The sequence below is a fragment of the Paramormyrops kingsleyae genome, chromosome 17 (genome assembly GCF_048594095.1).
Source record: "Paramormyrops kingsleyae isolate MSU_618 chromosome 17, PKINGS_0.4, whole genome shotgun sequence".
NCBI classification, from domain to species: Eukaryota; Metazoa; Chordata; class Actinopteri; order Osteoglossiformes; family Mormyridae; genus Paramormyrops; species Paramormyrops kingsleyae.
This window is the reverse complement of record NC_132813.1, coordinates 12,870,304-12,884,963: the sequence shown is the minus strand read 5'-3', so window position 1 is coordinate 12,884,963 and position 14,660 is coordinate 12,870,304. Positions and strand designations below refer to the sequence as shown.

General features: G+C 49.6%; 1 protein-coding gene across 11 annotated transcripts in view; it reads right to left on the bottom strand.

The window, feature by feature from the left end:
• tenm4 (teneurin transmembrane protein 4) overlaps positions 1–14,660 on the bottom strand; it is a 139,119-nt gene that overhangs the window by 22,814 nt on the left and 101,645 nt on the right. For 6 of the 11 annotated variants that reach the window (XM_023807297.2, XM_072701255.1, XM_072701257.1 and 3 more), the window contains 8 exons: positions 14,369–14,630; positions 12,822–13,089; positions 12,597–12,740; positions 11,748–11,997; positions 11,563–11,583; positions 7,186–7,418; positions 5,847–6,001; positions 328–1,205 (listed from right to left, as the gene is read on the bottom strand). In XM_023807297.2, coding sequence (XP_023663065.1) covers positions 328–1,205; positions 5,847–6,001; positions 7,186–7,418; positions 11,563–11,583; positions 11,748–11,997; positions 12,597–12,740; positions 12,822–13,089; positions 14,369–14,630 — 2,211 coding nt within the window. The remainder of the gene's footprint in view (positions 1–327; positions 1,206–5,846; positions 6,002–7,185; positions 7,419–11,562; positions 11,584–11,747; positions 11,998–12,596; positions 12,741–12,821; positions 13,090–14,368; positions 14,631–14,660) is intronic. The other 5 variants (XM_072701254.1, XM_072701256.1, XM_072701260.1 and 2 more) reach the window with 1 other exon arrangement.

Genomic DNA, 14,660 nt, shown 5'->3' with positions numbered 1-14,660 from the left:
AAAATATAACATCTCCTACCAGGCTCACTCGAGTATTAAATAATAACACAGCTGAAGAGAGTTTAGCATTAATACTGAGGGGGAAACACTTCAGTAGGAGCCTCTTGCCGTTTAAGCGCTCAGCAGCAGGCTGCTGTCTATCATCTAAAGCTTTTTGGCAGCCCACGCCCTCTAGAGGACGGCGGAGGTATGTGTATAAGAAATGTTAGGGAGGCTGGGAATGAGGGGCATTCTGGTAAGCTTTCAGTAAATCAAGTGTCATGAGTCCTGCAACAACACTGCCAATAGCTTAAAAGTAAACACGACAAAGATGTCCCCTGTACTCACTCGTAGAAGGTGGTCCATCCGTTTTCATCGGTCTTTGTGGCCAGCAACCCCGAGCTTCCGTGGTATGTCATGGAGGCCAGCTCCTGGCCTTGGGCTGCTATGCTTTTGAGGGCACTGTTAGTCCCCAGAGTCACCCAGAAGGTCTGGCTGTTCGAGGCCTGTATCCAGAGCGGCATTCCCGCCGAATCTCTCCGGATGTTCACGACATTCTTGTTCTTGTCAGTGATGCTGCTGATCTGACCCTCTCCGGTGTAGGTGATGTTGTATAGGTGGTCTCCCGTGGTCAGGCTCTGTGTGTAGATTTGGCTGCCGTTGGCGTCGAACAGGTAGAGCTCGTCATCGATGGGAGAGGCGACCTCGTACAGGTTCAGGGGGCTCAGGTAGGGCTTGTTGATGCGGACGTAGCGGATCCGTACGTTGGCCAGGTCGGCGATGAAGAGCTGCCCGTCAGGGGATACGGCCAGCGAGGAGGGCTGGTTGAGCTTGGCATCCTTGGCGTAGGCCTCGTCGCCTGAATAGCAGTCGCAGTTGGCGTCGTTCTTGCAGTCGCAGCCGCTGGGTGCCCCGGCGACCAATGAGATCTCGCCGCTTGTGGACACCTGTCGCACACGGTTTATCTTCTTCTCATCCGATTCGGCGATGTAGAGGACGCCGCTGTGGGACACGGCCAGCGCGGTGGCGGACTCCAGGGTGGCGTGGATGGCTACCTTGCTGAGCAGGAAGTGGTCGATGCCTGGGACCTGGCAGTGCATGGGACGACCAGCCACGATGCGCACCTGATGGTTCTCGGCTATCTGGAGGACCACGTTGTTATCGAGGACGTAGAGCGAGTTTTCCATAGGGCTGACGGCCAAGTCGGTGGGCCATTCCAGGCGAACCTGAGAACGAGAGGCACCAGTGTTTCACCATCTCTCATGTTTATCTAATCTCAAAATCAAAGAGACAAACTCTTGGAGGTGTAGGAGCAACTGAAAATGCTCCTCTATTTGCACAAAACTGACTTTTACAGCGGGGAAAAAAGTAGAAACAGTTATTTTCCTGTGACTTTGAGAAACTTATGGAAGTTCCGAGCTTCTGATAAGTGTGGAATAATGGCAGTATGCCTGAAGAACCCAGATCATAGTAGATAACACCATAACGTCAGGAGGAAAGTGCCAAGTCACAGTATCAGATGAAGCCAACTGGACCACACCATAGATCATACACAACCTGTGCAACCAAGAAAGCCAACCCTTATCAACCCACAGAGACTGCACTTTCTTTTTTAGTTTTTCTTGAGTAATTCCTTTCTTACCCAGAATGAGCAAAGCCCTCATGCAGAAGATGATAATGCTTATTAGTATAAAGCATCTCCTTCTTCAGCTATTCAAAAATCACATCACATTGAACTGGTTTTACAGGCAAAGCAGCTGTCAGTTACTGGGACTCCAGCTAAACTTTGAACCTCCTTCTCTACGTCTTTTTCCACTAAGGCAATACCAGTGTCTGAACACTGAGACTGGATTTCAGCTCTGCGGTGTGACCTCGCCCCACAACGAAGACAAGCATGACTACCTTAGTGAAAATGACCAGCATCCAAGATGAGAACGTATGTGAAAACACACCTCTGCTTAATAGAAAAACACTTTCGACACTCGAGTCTGGAAGCTGCAGTGAGATTTGGATATTCTTAAGAAGTTGATGTCTGTTCTGCTTCATGTATGAGAAACAGGGGTAGTGGGAGGTGTGACATTATCATTAAATTGGGATGGTAAAAGAGAGCATTAATGAAAAACCTCGGACACAGTCACAAAGCCCAAGAAACACAGTCTATGGAGATTCTAATACCTAAACAGTGAAACAACAAGTAAGAATAATTACTACAATTAATGCCGCAAGACCAGAACACGAGTCAAGCCACATTAACGGGGCTGAACTGGAGCGTTTCAGTGGGACATCTTAACGAGGTGAAGATTTATTTATGAAGAGCCAGCAGCCTGAGGAAAAAGCCTAGTTTTGTGTTTCACGATAAAATACTGACTGTTTCAATTTAAAGAATCCATTTCGGGTTGAATGTTGCGATGCACATTTGACCTTTGATGGTAAAACGCGTGGGGAGGGGGGTAACCAGCGAGAAGGACCAGCCTTCAGCACGTCCCTTAAGCGGCGTGTCGGCGAAGAGCCGCATAAAATGAAATTCATGACTTATGAAATAAAAAGGGCTCGGAAACTGCCTCTGTGCTGAATAAAAAAGAGGTGAGGTTACAAAATTAAATTTCTCCTCCGAGCCAAAGACTAAAAGGGGCTGAAACATTTTTCTGTTACTCGTGGTTTATAACACGGACATTGAGGCAGTGACTTTATAGTGGAGGTATGCTTCTCCAGCACGGTAGATCCTTCACACTATCACACTCCAAGGAGGAATGACCATCATCAATAAACCTGGACGACATGCCTCTGGACCATCAAAGCGAACCAGAGGAGCCAGATGAAGCTAGAGGAACATCTGAAGAACGTCCAAGCTTCACACACACTGATTCAGGAATACAGGGGCAGGGGTTCCCAGATCTACCTTCCAGGAGGTAAAGAGCAGAGAGACCCAGCCCGTTTGTATGTGCGGGTGTCAAGTTCAATTCAATTTATTTTTATATAGCGCCTTTCACAACAGAGTCACTCCAAGGCGCTTTTCACGGGTGTGTTGTGGTACATGGGGTACAATACCATACACACAGAATTAAGTGGAAGGAAGGAAGGAAGGAAAGAAAAAGAAAGAAAGAGAGAAAGAAAGAAAGAAAGAAAGAAAGAAAGAAAGAAAGAAAGAACGAACCATTCAGACATACTAGCCTCCATGAGGGTGCTCCTGTCGTGGTGCACAAAACCCCAAGATCTTACTCTCTTTCCCTCATATATAGTGGCCCTGTGGTCCTGCCAAGATCTGCATTGGGGAGATCAGCCTTTTAAAAAGCCCAGAAGGAGCCCCCATTGCCATGGAAAGTAGGCCTCTCCGTCAGCTGAAAATGGGTGAGGTAGTGCTGACCCTGTCCCAACATTGAACAACGACTTGTTAGGACCCTGTCCCAACAACGACTGCGTCTGTTCTATTCCAGCTCCTCTCAGCCCCCACATGGGCTCACCTGCCTCTCGATAAGGCATAGCCAGGAATCTCAGTGTACTCCAACACCAGCCGGGTATACTCTAACCACCAGCCGGGTGTACTCCAACACCAGCCGGGTGTACTCCAACACCAGCCGGGTGTACTCCAACCACCAGTCGGGTGTACTCCAACACCAGCCGGGTGTACTCCAACACCAGCCGGGTGTACTCCAACCACCAGCCTGGTGTACTCAAACACCAGCCGGGTGTACTCCAACCACCAGCCGGGTGTACTCAAACACCAGCCGGGTGTACTCCAACCACCAGCCGGGTGTACTCAAACACCAGCCGGGTGTACTCCAACCACCAGCAGGGTGTACTCCAACACCAGCAGGGTGTACTCCAACACCAGCAGGGTGTACTCCAACCACCAGCTGGATCAGCACCTCCTATCTCCATACTTTCTGAATATTCTGGAAGGAATTTCATGTAATTTTGTTTTTGTTTTATATTTTGTTGCTTTTTGGCATTGATTATGTTAGTGTGCCATTAGCAACTGAATCTCGCTGAAAAGCAGGACCATATGTGCACGCTCACCACACTGTGCGCTGGCTAACCCTAACTTTACACATTACTCTTACACATTACTCTCACACTCCTGTTATCATTGACAAGGTCATGAATGTCAAAGGGACATCTTCACTGCTCGCGTGACAAGCTTCATGTGACACGAAGACGTCAAAATTCAGGGTCAATTTGTGGAATGTGACAGTGTCAGAGGCTTATGGTCAGGGGGCGATTTTTGGTGGCAGCTTGGTTCAAAAACTGCTTTCTCAGTCAACAAGAAAAGAAATAAAACAGATGCATTCACTTGGACAACAGAGGAATCTGAGGTTTTTTTTCCAGATCCATTAATTGTCAATGCTGGTAGTTTAATATTTGATGAGGGAGAAAGTGTCATGTCTCACTCGTGCTGTATGGATGATTTTTAGACTTTGAGAGGAAGCGAGAAAGGAGATGGTATTTATAAAAGCAAACAAGGAAAGAATAATCTCATATTTAACCAGCCACAAAACGCCTGGCGAATCGTCCATGAGACATGGTTTAAGCGCCTTTGCTTATCGTTTCGGACTGGACGCTCTTCACAGCGTCTTCAACGCGCTTCGAGGAGCTCAGAGCGTCCTTGGGGTGAAGATGGGCTTCAAGTAATCATGTTTCATGGTGTGGTTTTCTTCTCTGACTTCAAGCTCACTAGGAGGTCACAAATATCCCAAACCCACTGGTGAAACTCCAAGTTCATCAAGACAAACACACTTCTGTCCCAAAATGCAATCGTGTCGCTTCTAAGAGGCTTCATGGTGATTAACCGTTTAGGGTCTCTAATACAAAGCGGGGCAGCGTGTGGGAGTAGGAGCAGGATGGGGTATTGGAGAGCTCTGTTGGGGTGATGACTCCTTAAGGAGAGCCATGGCAAACCCACTGCGGCACCTCGCACCCGCGGGCCAGGGCTTGGCGCAGGGGGCCGCCTGACGGGACCCCAAAGGGACCATTAGGAGGGAATTCGGGGAAGGCAGCCGGGGGCGATTCCCCACTCTGTGTCGCACTGCAGATTTGCACAAAAATAAAACCACTTTCAAGCAGCATCTGAGGTCCTGTGGAGCGACTTGCCAGGGGCCACAAACAACCTTGTGAAGCAGGAAAGCCGCTTTTGCAGCAGGACAGAGGGGCGGTGGAAGGCAGCCCTCGAGATTTGGCTGCAGAAGGCGGGTTCGAGGAGAGCCATTCGGACTGCCGGGCCTGTCTGCACGTTTCTGTCCGCACGTTTCTGCACGACTCTGTCAAATGGAATCGAATGCAGCCCGCCTCTCATCAATCAAGTGATCATTAGCACCCAAATGAGGGATCATTAGCTACAAATAAAGATTTTTATCTAAATACAGTACAGACACTCCCTGGGTTACAATGGAGTTACGTTCCGATAAAGCTATCGTAAGGTGAAAATAACGTACTGCATTTTAATACAGTCCACCTAACCTAACAAACATCATAGCCTAGCCTAGCTTACCTTAAACATGCTTAGGACACTTACTGTATCATAAAAGAGCCAGCCCAACAGCCTACAGTTGGGCAAAATCATTAATACAAAGTCTATTTTATAATAAAATGTTGACTATCTCATATAATTTATTGAATAATGTACTGAAAGTGTAAAAAACAGAATGGAATTGGAATATCGATCGTAAAGTCGAAACACAGGCCCATCGCAACCTGGGGCGTGTCTGTATATACAGGAGAAACCACTGAACGGACAGACCAGGAAAACCAGACTGAAGCTGGTTCCAGCTTTACGAGGGAAGCCATCAGAGTGAGCCCAGACTTAAATGACAGTCGTTATAGTGTTAACCCTTTGGGTTTGGGTTCCAAACCCAAAGGTGCTTCAGGGGTACCTGGGAGATGTCCATCACAGAGTCACAGCTGAGGGGCCTGGCCGAGGTCAGGTCATTGGAACCCAGGAACGTGGAGATGATCCCATTCTGGTCGATCCGGCGGATCATGGTGCCGTCCACGAAGTAGACCAAGCCGAACTTGTCTACGGCAATGCCTGTGGTGAGGAGGTGGACATGGTGAAAGCCAGAAGCTGATGTTCAGGTGGTTCCTTCATTGTCACCCTCTAAATAAGGTCACCCTGCATACAGAGAATGGCACCATCACCATGCTCTGTTCTCATATTCTCAGTAAGTGGCACATACCACTTGCAGTGCAAGATAATGCCGGGCATTTAACATCAGCTAATATAATCATTTTATCCCAAACACAGCGATAAACCTAACAATGCTGAACAAAAGCAACGATGACAATCCCTTAACTGAGAATCTTCTTTTCTTTATTGCTCTGAAATCAGATAAGTAGCATTTCAAAGGCCAAATAGAGTCGATATGGTAAAATGCACTGATGTCGTACTCTGGAGTCCTCCCTACCGCACGCCCGCTGCCTGTCCAATCAGATAGCCGTGTGGTCAAGTCCCTCCCAGAAACCTTTTACCGTGTTAATTTGCAGGTGACAATCAGAAACAGAAGCTGACCAAGCTGCCGAATTCCCTTCTTAATTTATCTTCTTAAGGGCACGAAAGCTCTGGATGATCGTCTCGTGAAGAACAGGCCTGCTCCCTTGCCCTGCTATTTCCACACCGATTCTCTCGATGCAGGTGGGTGTCTAGGCCAACGTCTCTCCGATGACAGCTCCCAAATAGCTACCCTTGTCTGTCTGGCCACCCGGCCACCCCGGCCCAGTCCCCCCCGCTGGCCACAGCAAATGAGATTTAGCGTCTCAGAGGAACCTGCCTGCTCTAAATATCTCCAGAATGACGGTCATGGACAGAGACAATATTTTTAATGCATTTTTGATTCATATCATTTTGCCCGCAGGCCAGGAAACGATGTTCAGGGTTAGCAAAGAACGCCACCTCAGGGACTCTCAACCGGGGGCTCGCCGGCTCTCACCTGTGACAGGTACAGCTGCACATCACCATCACTCGCCCCAGCTGACACCACCTGACATCCCATAATTACATTCCATAGCACATTTGCTTCAGATATGTCACTCTCAGCCATGGACAGTTACGGGAGCAGTCAGGTGTAAGCCTTCACTTGGATGGTTCAGCAGAACTGCCCTATCTCAGATTCACATCCCAAACTTTTAGTGGGTCAGTGTGGCTCCCAGGTGGGATTCAAACCAACAACCTTCTGAGAACAAGTTGTGTCTCCATGTTGAGGCTGCTCTTCCTACCTCTCGGGTTGGTGAGTGTGGCTTCCACGGCCTTGCCCCCATCCCCACAGCGAGTCTCGTCGAAGGGGAGACACTGGTCCCCCGTTCCTGCAACCAGCTCCTGGTTTTTGGCCACGTCCTTCGCTGCAGTCAGGGACTTGACCTTGAAGACTTTTCTGCTGCTTGTGTCCGAGAGGAACACAGTGCCCAACATGGGGCAGGTGGCCAGGTAATACTTGTGCGCAGGACTGTTGCTAAAACCAAAAACAAATCAGTCCGTCGGTCACACAGAAATAGTGCACAAATCGTGAAAGGAGTGGATTTCAGGCCCGGATACAGTCTAGCCAGCTATGGAGTATGCACACTTCACCTGGGTGTCACAAACAGGTTCAGGATAAAAAGCTTATTCTGCTGCCATTACATACTTAAATACAGTCAAATATTAAAAAAAACTAACAATGAAAATCCAAAATAAAAATGAAGATGGTTAACAGTCACCACAAAGTTTCCATACATCTCAGTATGGTACAAATTCTCCACCAAGGAACAGAGGTGGATCGTTCAGGTCCAGACCAAGATTTTGTTTCAACCAATCAACTGAGCAGAGTCACAGTCAATGAGTATTCAACTGATTGGTTGAAACAAAATCTTGGTCTGGATTTTTATTTTCTGGACCTGAATTATCTACCTCTGATATAAAATCTGGTATAAAATACAAGCATCAGCACTACACGTGAAAAAAAAGATGAAAGAAAAGATGCAATTTATACAGTTAGTCCTGTTTCTAGTTTATATCAATATCAGCTGAGAGCTTCATGACTGTGACTCTTTATACTCAACTGGTTGGTTGAAACAAAATCTCAGTCTGGATTTTTACTTTCTGGACCTGAAATTTTCACTTCTGCCAAGGAAACTATAAATGATGGCTGTATTACAATGTTGATTTGATGGCCGTTGTCCCCGTTCTTTGCCTGTTGAATTTGTACAGTGAGTTTCTCGCCTCAAGGTGAGCATGCTGAAAAATGTCCATGTTGGTAGTTAACCTGAATCTCCCCTAGGGGGCACTCACACAGAAACACATTTGTGTCCACAAGTAAACACTGTACTTCAAGCAGACAATCTGGCAATCTGCTGTCTGCTGGTGGTTAAAATTACCTGTCTGCTCTTTAAACCTTCCAGAACACTGAAGCCAGACACCAAATTTAGCCACCAGTTCTACTACATCATCACCTTGATTAATTAACCCGATCATCTATGCAGAAGTTAATGTATTAGGCTTTGAGAACATTTAGAAAAAAACTTCAGTCACAATTATTCTTAGAAAAGTAAAGAAATGTGGAAGAAACATGGATGTGACAGCTGGGATGTGCGATCCCTTCAACCTTTAAAGCGATCTGCATTGTTAGAATCTGAGCCATCACTTTGACACAGTCCTGCCAGATGCAATTATCATTATAAAAAGTCTTGGCAGTGACGGCCGGTGATTCAAACCGGATAAGAATGGGAGATTTCTGTCAAGTTCTCTGGACGTTTGCCCCAGGCTGCTCAGTGTCAGCCTCCATAACCTGACGGGACCTTCCAGAAGAGCAAGCAGGGGGCCAGTCAGATGCTGCGCCGCCTCTCAGCTGACCTTCTACAGTAGGTCTGGGCCATGTCTCTCTAGGCCATCTCAGTCCAGCAACAAAGACGAGAAAGAAAGCCTTAACACGCTGGACACCATCCTTTACATTAGGTTTACAAGCTTAAAGTGTGTCATTTAGGGGATGGGTTCTCCACTGCTAGGTAATGCTGACCACGAGAGAGAGAGAGAGAGAGAGAGAGAGGGAGAGTGTGTGTGTGTCTTTATTTAGCAAATGCTTTTATCCAGAATGACACACATTTTTCAGAAAGCAGGGTCAGCTAGTCCCTGGAGCAACTGGGCATTAAGGGCCTTGCTCAAGGGCCCAATGGCAAAATCATTCCGCCAACCGTGGGAATTGAACCAATGACCTACTGATCACAGGCACAGTGTCCAAACCCAATTAGCCATGCACCACTCTTTTCCACAGAACAGCTGTGTTAACATTTCTCACAAAAGAAAAGTTGCTGAACTAAAGTATGGTAAAAGTTCTTATCAATTTCCTATTGTTATTCATGTTGTTATGGCACGGCTGCGGACTATCCGGACCCAAGGCATGACTCAGACACGCTCCCGTGCATGTTTCGGCAGTCGTCTGCTCTCGCTTGGGCAGCAGCACGCACAAGAGTGAGGAAGGTATGCAGTGACCTTCATCAAGAAAGCCGCGGTCCATCTGTATTCCCTACACTGGCAAAATCTGACTCACGGAGGGTGATTGAATGTTAACTGTGCACTGGAATGTGCTGTGCTGCCGAGGACGGTAAGGGCCTGGGTACAGTGGGACTGGCCAAGAGCCTCTGTGCTTCACTGCACGTGACAGTGAGGTAAAGAGCGCAGAATGCACTTTAATGCATGCTGCCTTCACCTTCCAGTGCCTTCGACTGTCTAGGAAGGAAAGCCCGACGATCACATTTTAGACACTTTTATCCAAACGATGTGCAGGCGCTTCATGCCATATTTAGGGGGGCTTCAGCCACTTCATTATTATGTCTTGACCCACCTGAAATATGATTTTTCCAAAAACCTTTGAGTGATTTGTCCTGTATTTTTGATAGTTGGGGAATCCGCTACCCCGACTCAGCATCCTGTATTTTTCAGTTTTAAAGTGGAAACTCAACTGGGGACGTGGACCCAAAGGGTTAAATCCTAGAATCAGTCCTGGGTCCGACTGATCTGCAGCAATTGGGGATTAAAGGCCTTGCTCAGGCACCCTAAGGTGAAATCACTCTGCTGATCCTGGGATTTGAACTGATGACCTTCTGATGATAAGTACAGCATCCTATCCCTCATTCTGCATCCACTCTGCCGACCCTGGGATTTGAACTGATGACCTTCCGATCATGAGTACAGCATCCTAGCATCGCTAAGCCACACCCCTCCAAAAGCTCATGGCTTCGCTTTGTGATTCTACACACAGACATCAAAGAATAAGGCATCAAAGTGACACACTGACACACTTCTTGATGTCTAGTACCGAAACGGTAAATTAAATAGCTGTGGATTGAGGCTGACCTTCACGAACCCACACGTTCAGTGACTGGGATGAAATGCTAGTTACATGGGAAGGCCGCAGCGAGACCCCCCCGGGGGCTGCGAGCAGCCAGGCTGATCCCCCCGCCCACTTTATCAGAGGAACTCGTGTTCCGCATCCCCGTCTCTTGTTCCGTACCCCGGCAGGTCCCGTGTGGAGCCTTTGGCATGTTTCATCCGGCCGGGATGACTTCCCGTTATCACTCTACTTGCTCCTGCATCACAAGCACTTGACTATGCATTTCCACTATCTGCAGCTTCAGTTTGAACAGCCCGAACCGTTTTGCGAGATCACAATCTTCCTCTTAAAAGGATCTAATCCCCCGGTGGGATCTGTATTTAACACCCATTTCTGCTCAACCCAATATCACTTATATCAACACTATAGCCCACTTTTACACAAAGGACAGTGGCACACACGCAGAAACAGAAACACACACACATGCAAAGTGAAAACACCATTATCTCGATCTCTCCGTCTATTACCATCCAGATTATTATCTTAAACTGTTCTCCTTGCGGGCTGCCTGTGATTTCAGCTGTTGGCCTTCTTACAAAAAAAGCACGTTTCCAAATTTAAAGAAGAAGATGGGAGTTTCTGTCCCGGATCAGCTCCCAGCGAACACCACCCATAGATCTGAGGGCTGTGTCAGGAATGAGAGCTGGGCCTGAATGTGGCCCATCTCACCCAAAGGGTTTGAAAAGGGGGTCTGACTCGCATCTCAGACCCATGACCTAAATGTGTTGTCATCTGCAGTAGCCTAAAATGTCCCTATATCTTCCACTCGGTCATTCTGCGGCACAGCTTTTAACATTTTTCTCATCGAATCGGACTTTAAGATGCAGTTATTGTTCGATATGATAAAGGCTCAGACAAATGCAGAGCTGGATGCCGTTTTGGCAAAGAAGGTCCAATTATTTTGGAAATACCTGATGATGCAGTAACAAGGCCCATTAAGAACAGAACGGCCTCAAACAACAGCCAACAACAGTCTGTAAATAATTCTAGCTATAGTGGAGAATAAGATTGAATGTCTGCTGCATTAATGCACCTGCAAACCTCCTGAGTACATTAATTCACACGTATTCCGTTGGGGCTTGATTTAACAAAATGGGGACGAGTCGCTTGTTAGCGGAAAGAAACGGCAGGAATTCTTACGAGGCTTATAAAGCACGTGAACATGTTTACATGCACAGTACAGGGAGCTGCACACTTTCGTGTTTGAGGAAGAACATCCGTAGCTCCTTACCTATGCCTGAAATCTTTATTTCTGACAGAAGAAGCCAGATGCAGCAGGAAACAAGGGAGAGAGAGACAGAGAGAGAAAAAAATCGTTGAAACGGAAGGAGAGGCAGCACAGTTGCTTTTGCACGAATGGCCTTTGGCCGAGGGCGGAGCCTCCACCCAAGGGGCGGAGCCTCTCAAAGCCACTACCTGAGCTCCAGCACGCTGCTGACGTTCCCCGTGGGGAAGATGCGACGCACGTAGTTGAAGTCGCCCACGTAGAGGCTGCCGTCGGAGCCAAAGGCCAGGGCCACAGGGGCCAGCAGTTTGTTGCCGTCGGCAAGGCCGTTGCAGCTGGGGCAGGAGATGCTGCGGTGACGGCCGTTGCCCATGATGCTGCCGATGACCGGGGGCTGCTGGGAGATGAAGACGTTCTCGCCATTGCCCTTGTGCAGGACGCCTGCGGGGAGTGAGAGGTGCGTCAGCCCGTCCCCAAAGCGCTGGACTGTCCCACGGAAGACGTGTATCTCTGAGCTAATGCTGCTGTTTAAAAACAGGCGCTGGCAGACACCTGGACGGAGACTTGGCGGGCGTGCAGAAGGAGGAAGAGGCCTCCCTGCCCTGCCAGGGCCGCCGATGACAGACTGCACAGCCTGCGCACGCATTTCATGCAACTACGGCTCATTTCCTCCGATAACAGCCGGCTGACAGTCAGCGGCCGGCCCTTCCGCTTGACAGGAGCGCAGAGAGCTCTGTCTCCCCCCAGCATTGAGGTGCAATTCCCCAGCAATAATAAAATTGGGCCCTCTCACCTAGCCTGGATGGAAAATGACACCATAATTAGTTAGGCAGAAGACTATTTCGGAAGTTGCCGGAATTATGTCACTTTTCGACAGACGGACAAATTGGCACAAAGATAAAAAGGAGCTTTAGGCTCGGGGAACAACGGATAATTCAGAAGGGGTTCAGAAGGGGGCGCTGTGTCAAACACTGGGACACAGATGGATTGAGTTGCACATGGTGAGTGTCGCTTTGTGAGGCGGCGAGGTGGAGGCTCACCACTCTGGATGTTGAGGGCTTGATGTTTGTCCAGCGACCAGCCGCCGAGGTTAGAAGCATCACTCTCGTAGCCCTGCAAGACGGCGGTCCGCTTCTCCCACAGGATCAGGTCGGGGCACGACTCGTACTCGTAACCTACCGACACTGTGGGGGGAGTCAAACGGAGCATTAACTGGGGGGAGGCAGAGAGTGACCCCCCACCCCTAGGCGCGGCAGATAGCTCACCAAAAGCCTCGCTCAAGCCATACACCTTCTGGTTGTAGACGTCGGCCTTATCCCACACAAAGCTGTAGGTGAGGTCGGGCGCGGCGGGGAACCACTTGCGGAGCAGCCTGCCCTCTACGGCCACAGTGAGGTGCACCTTCATCAGGTTGAAGGGGATGGCGGCGTGGCTCAGCGTGATGCGCAGGATCGACTTATACCCGGGCGTGCGACTGCTCAGGTAGTTCAGCTTCACGTCTGTGCCAGGGATGCGGATCTCTTCCTGGATGGCCTGTGGGGGGCGGGGCGGGGGGGGGGGGGGGGGAGCGTCAGGGGACCATCGGGGACATGCTCAACACCACCGCACGCGGCTCCAAGCCACAACAGGCTGAACTTAAGAACACCGGCGAAGGCGTGAGGGTCAAGTATCCCAGCATGCCGAGGGAGTAGCCGACCCCCTCCTGGGGATGGAATGACATCGCGGGAGTGACTGCGGCTGCATTCTCCACCCCACCCCCCCAATCGATAGCGATGAATTCTCACCGCCTTTGGAGCCTGAAAAAAGGGCGATATTGTTTTACTCCTGCAGGAAGACGAGCCGAACCTGGAGCTCAGCGCCGGCACCTTTTACCGGATGGGTGCCAGCCAGCTCCTAGGGATGGGCCCGCGTTCATTAACGGATGCCGGCGGACCGCCTCGCGGCTATTCAGCATGGACCAATTAGCCGGAGGCGATTCAAGCGTGCGTGCAGTTTGAGTCGCCACCCTCATCTGAAGGAGCCCCCCCAGGAAAGAGAGCCGCCCCACACTCCGGGCGCTCGGCGAGTCATTAATCTCGCGAAAACAAGGCGAGCCGCGTCTTTAGCGGCCAGACAAAGAGACATATGTGACTCGCCTGAAGACCGGGCCCCAGCCTGGCCGCTAACTCGCGCTCCTGCGTGCTGAGAACTCCACTCGCCTGCAGCTCCTACTCCCTTCCCGTGAGAAATCTAATCAGCGCCCCGCCAGGAGGAGCCTCGTCCTCAATTGGACTGTACAGCTCGGGTCAATTACTTTTAGGAGATACAATACAGCGTCTGCTACGATGCAGAATTGAATTACGATTTGCAGGCCAGTTGCAGGTATGGATCTGAGAGCCCCTTGTTTTCAGCAGCCCAGGCGTGAGCAGAGTCCCGCTGCAGAACCAGAGAAATCATGCTTTATCTGCCACTTGCACAGGTACACTGGAATATCCCGTCTTGCCCTCCTTTGTGACACAGTGCAGAGTGCAGGATCTGAACACAGGGTCACGCCATTTATCTGGGGCCCCTGGAGCATTTTGGAGGTTAAGGGCTTTGCTTAAGGGCCCAAAGGAGAGGTGACTATTCTGGCGAGGTCAGGATTTAAACCAGTGACCTTCCGGTCAGAGACACAAAGATCTAACCCATAGATCCATAAGAAGTGTGACCATACTGAAGAGATTGGGATTCGAACCCATGCCCTTCTGATTACAGGTGCAGAGGCCTTACCCACACACTGCCCGTCATGTGACAGAGATAGACGAGAGGGAAACACATGTGATGTGACACTCGCCTGGATCTCGGGGGCCGTGGGGCCCCTCTCGGAGCAGGAGCCGGCGAAGGCGGTGAGTGGCGCTGGCGACACCACGGGGCTGGGCCGCGTGAAGCCGCTCACGTCGCAGCTGGGGATGTCATTCTCCTCGTGCCTCATTACCACGGTGTCCATGACGAAGAAGCGTCCCCATGGCAACCACAGCGTGTGCTCCAGTGTGATGAAGGGGGCACGTTCAAACCGCAGCGTGAGGGCGATGCCACCGTTGGTTACCAAGTCAAAGCTGGGCAAAAAAAAAAAACCCATAATGCTT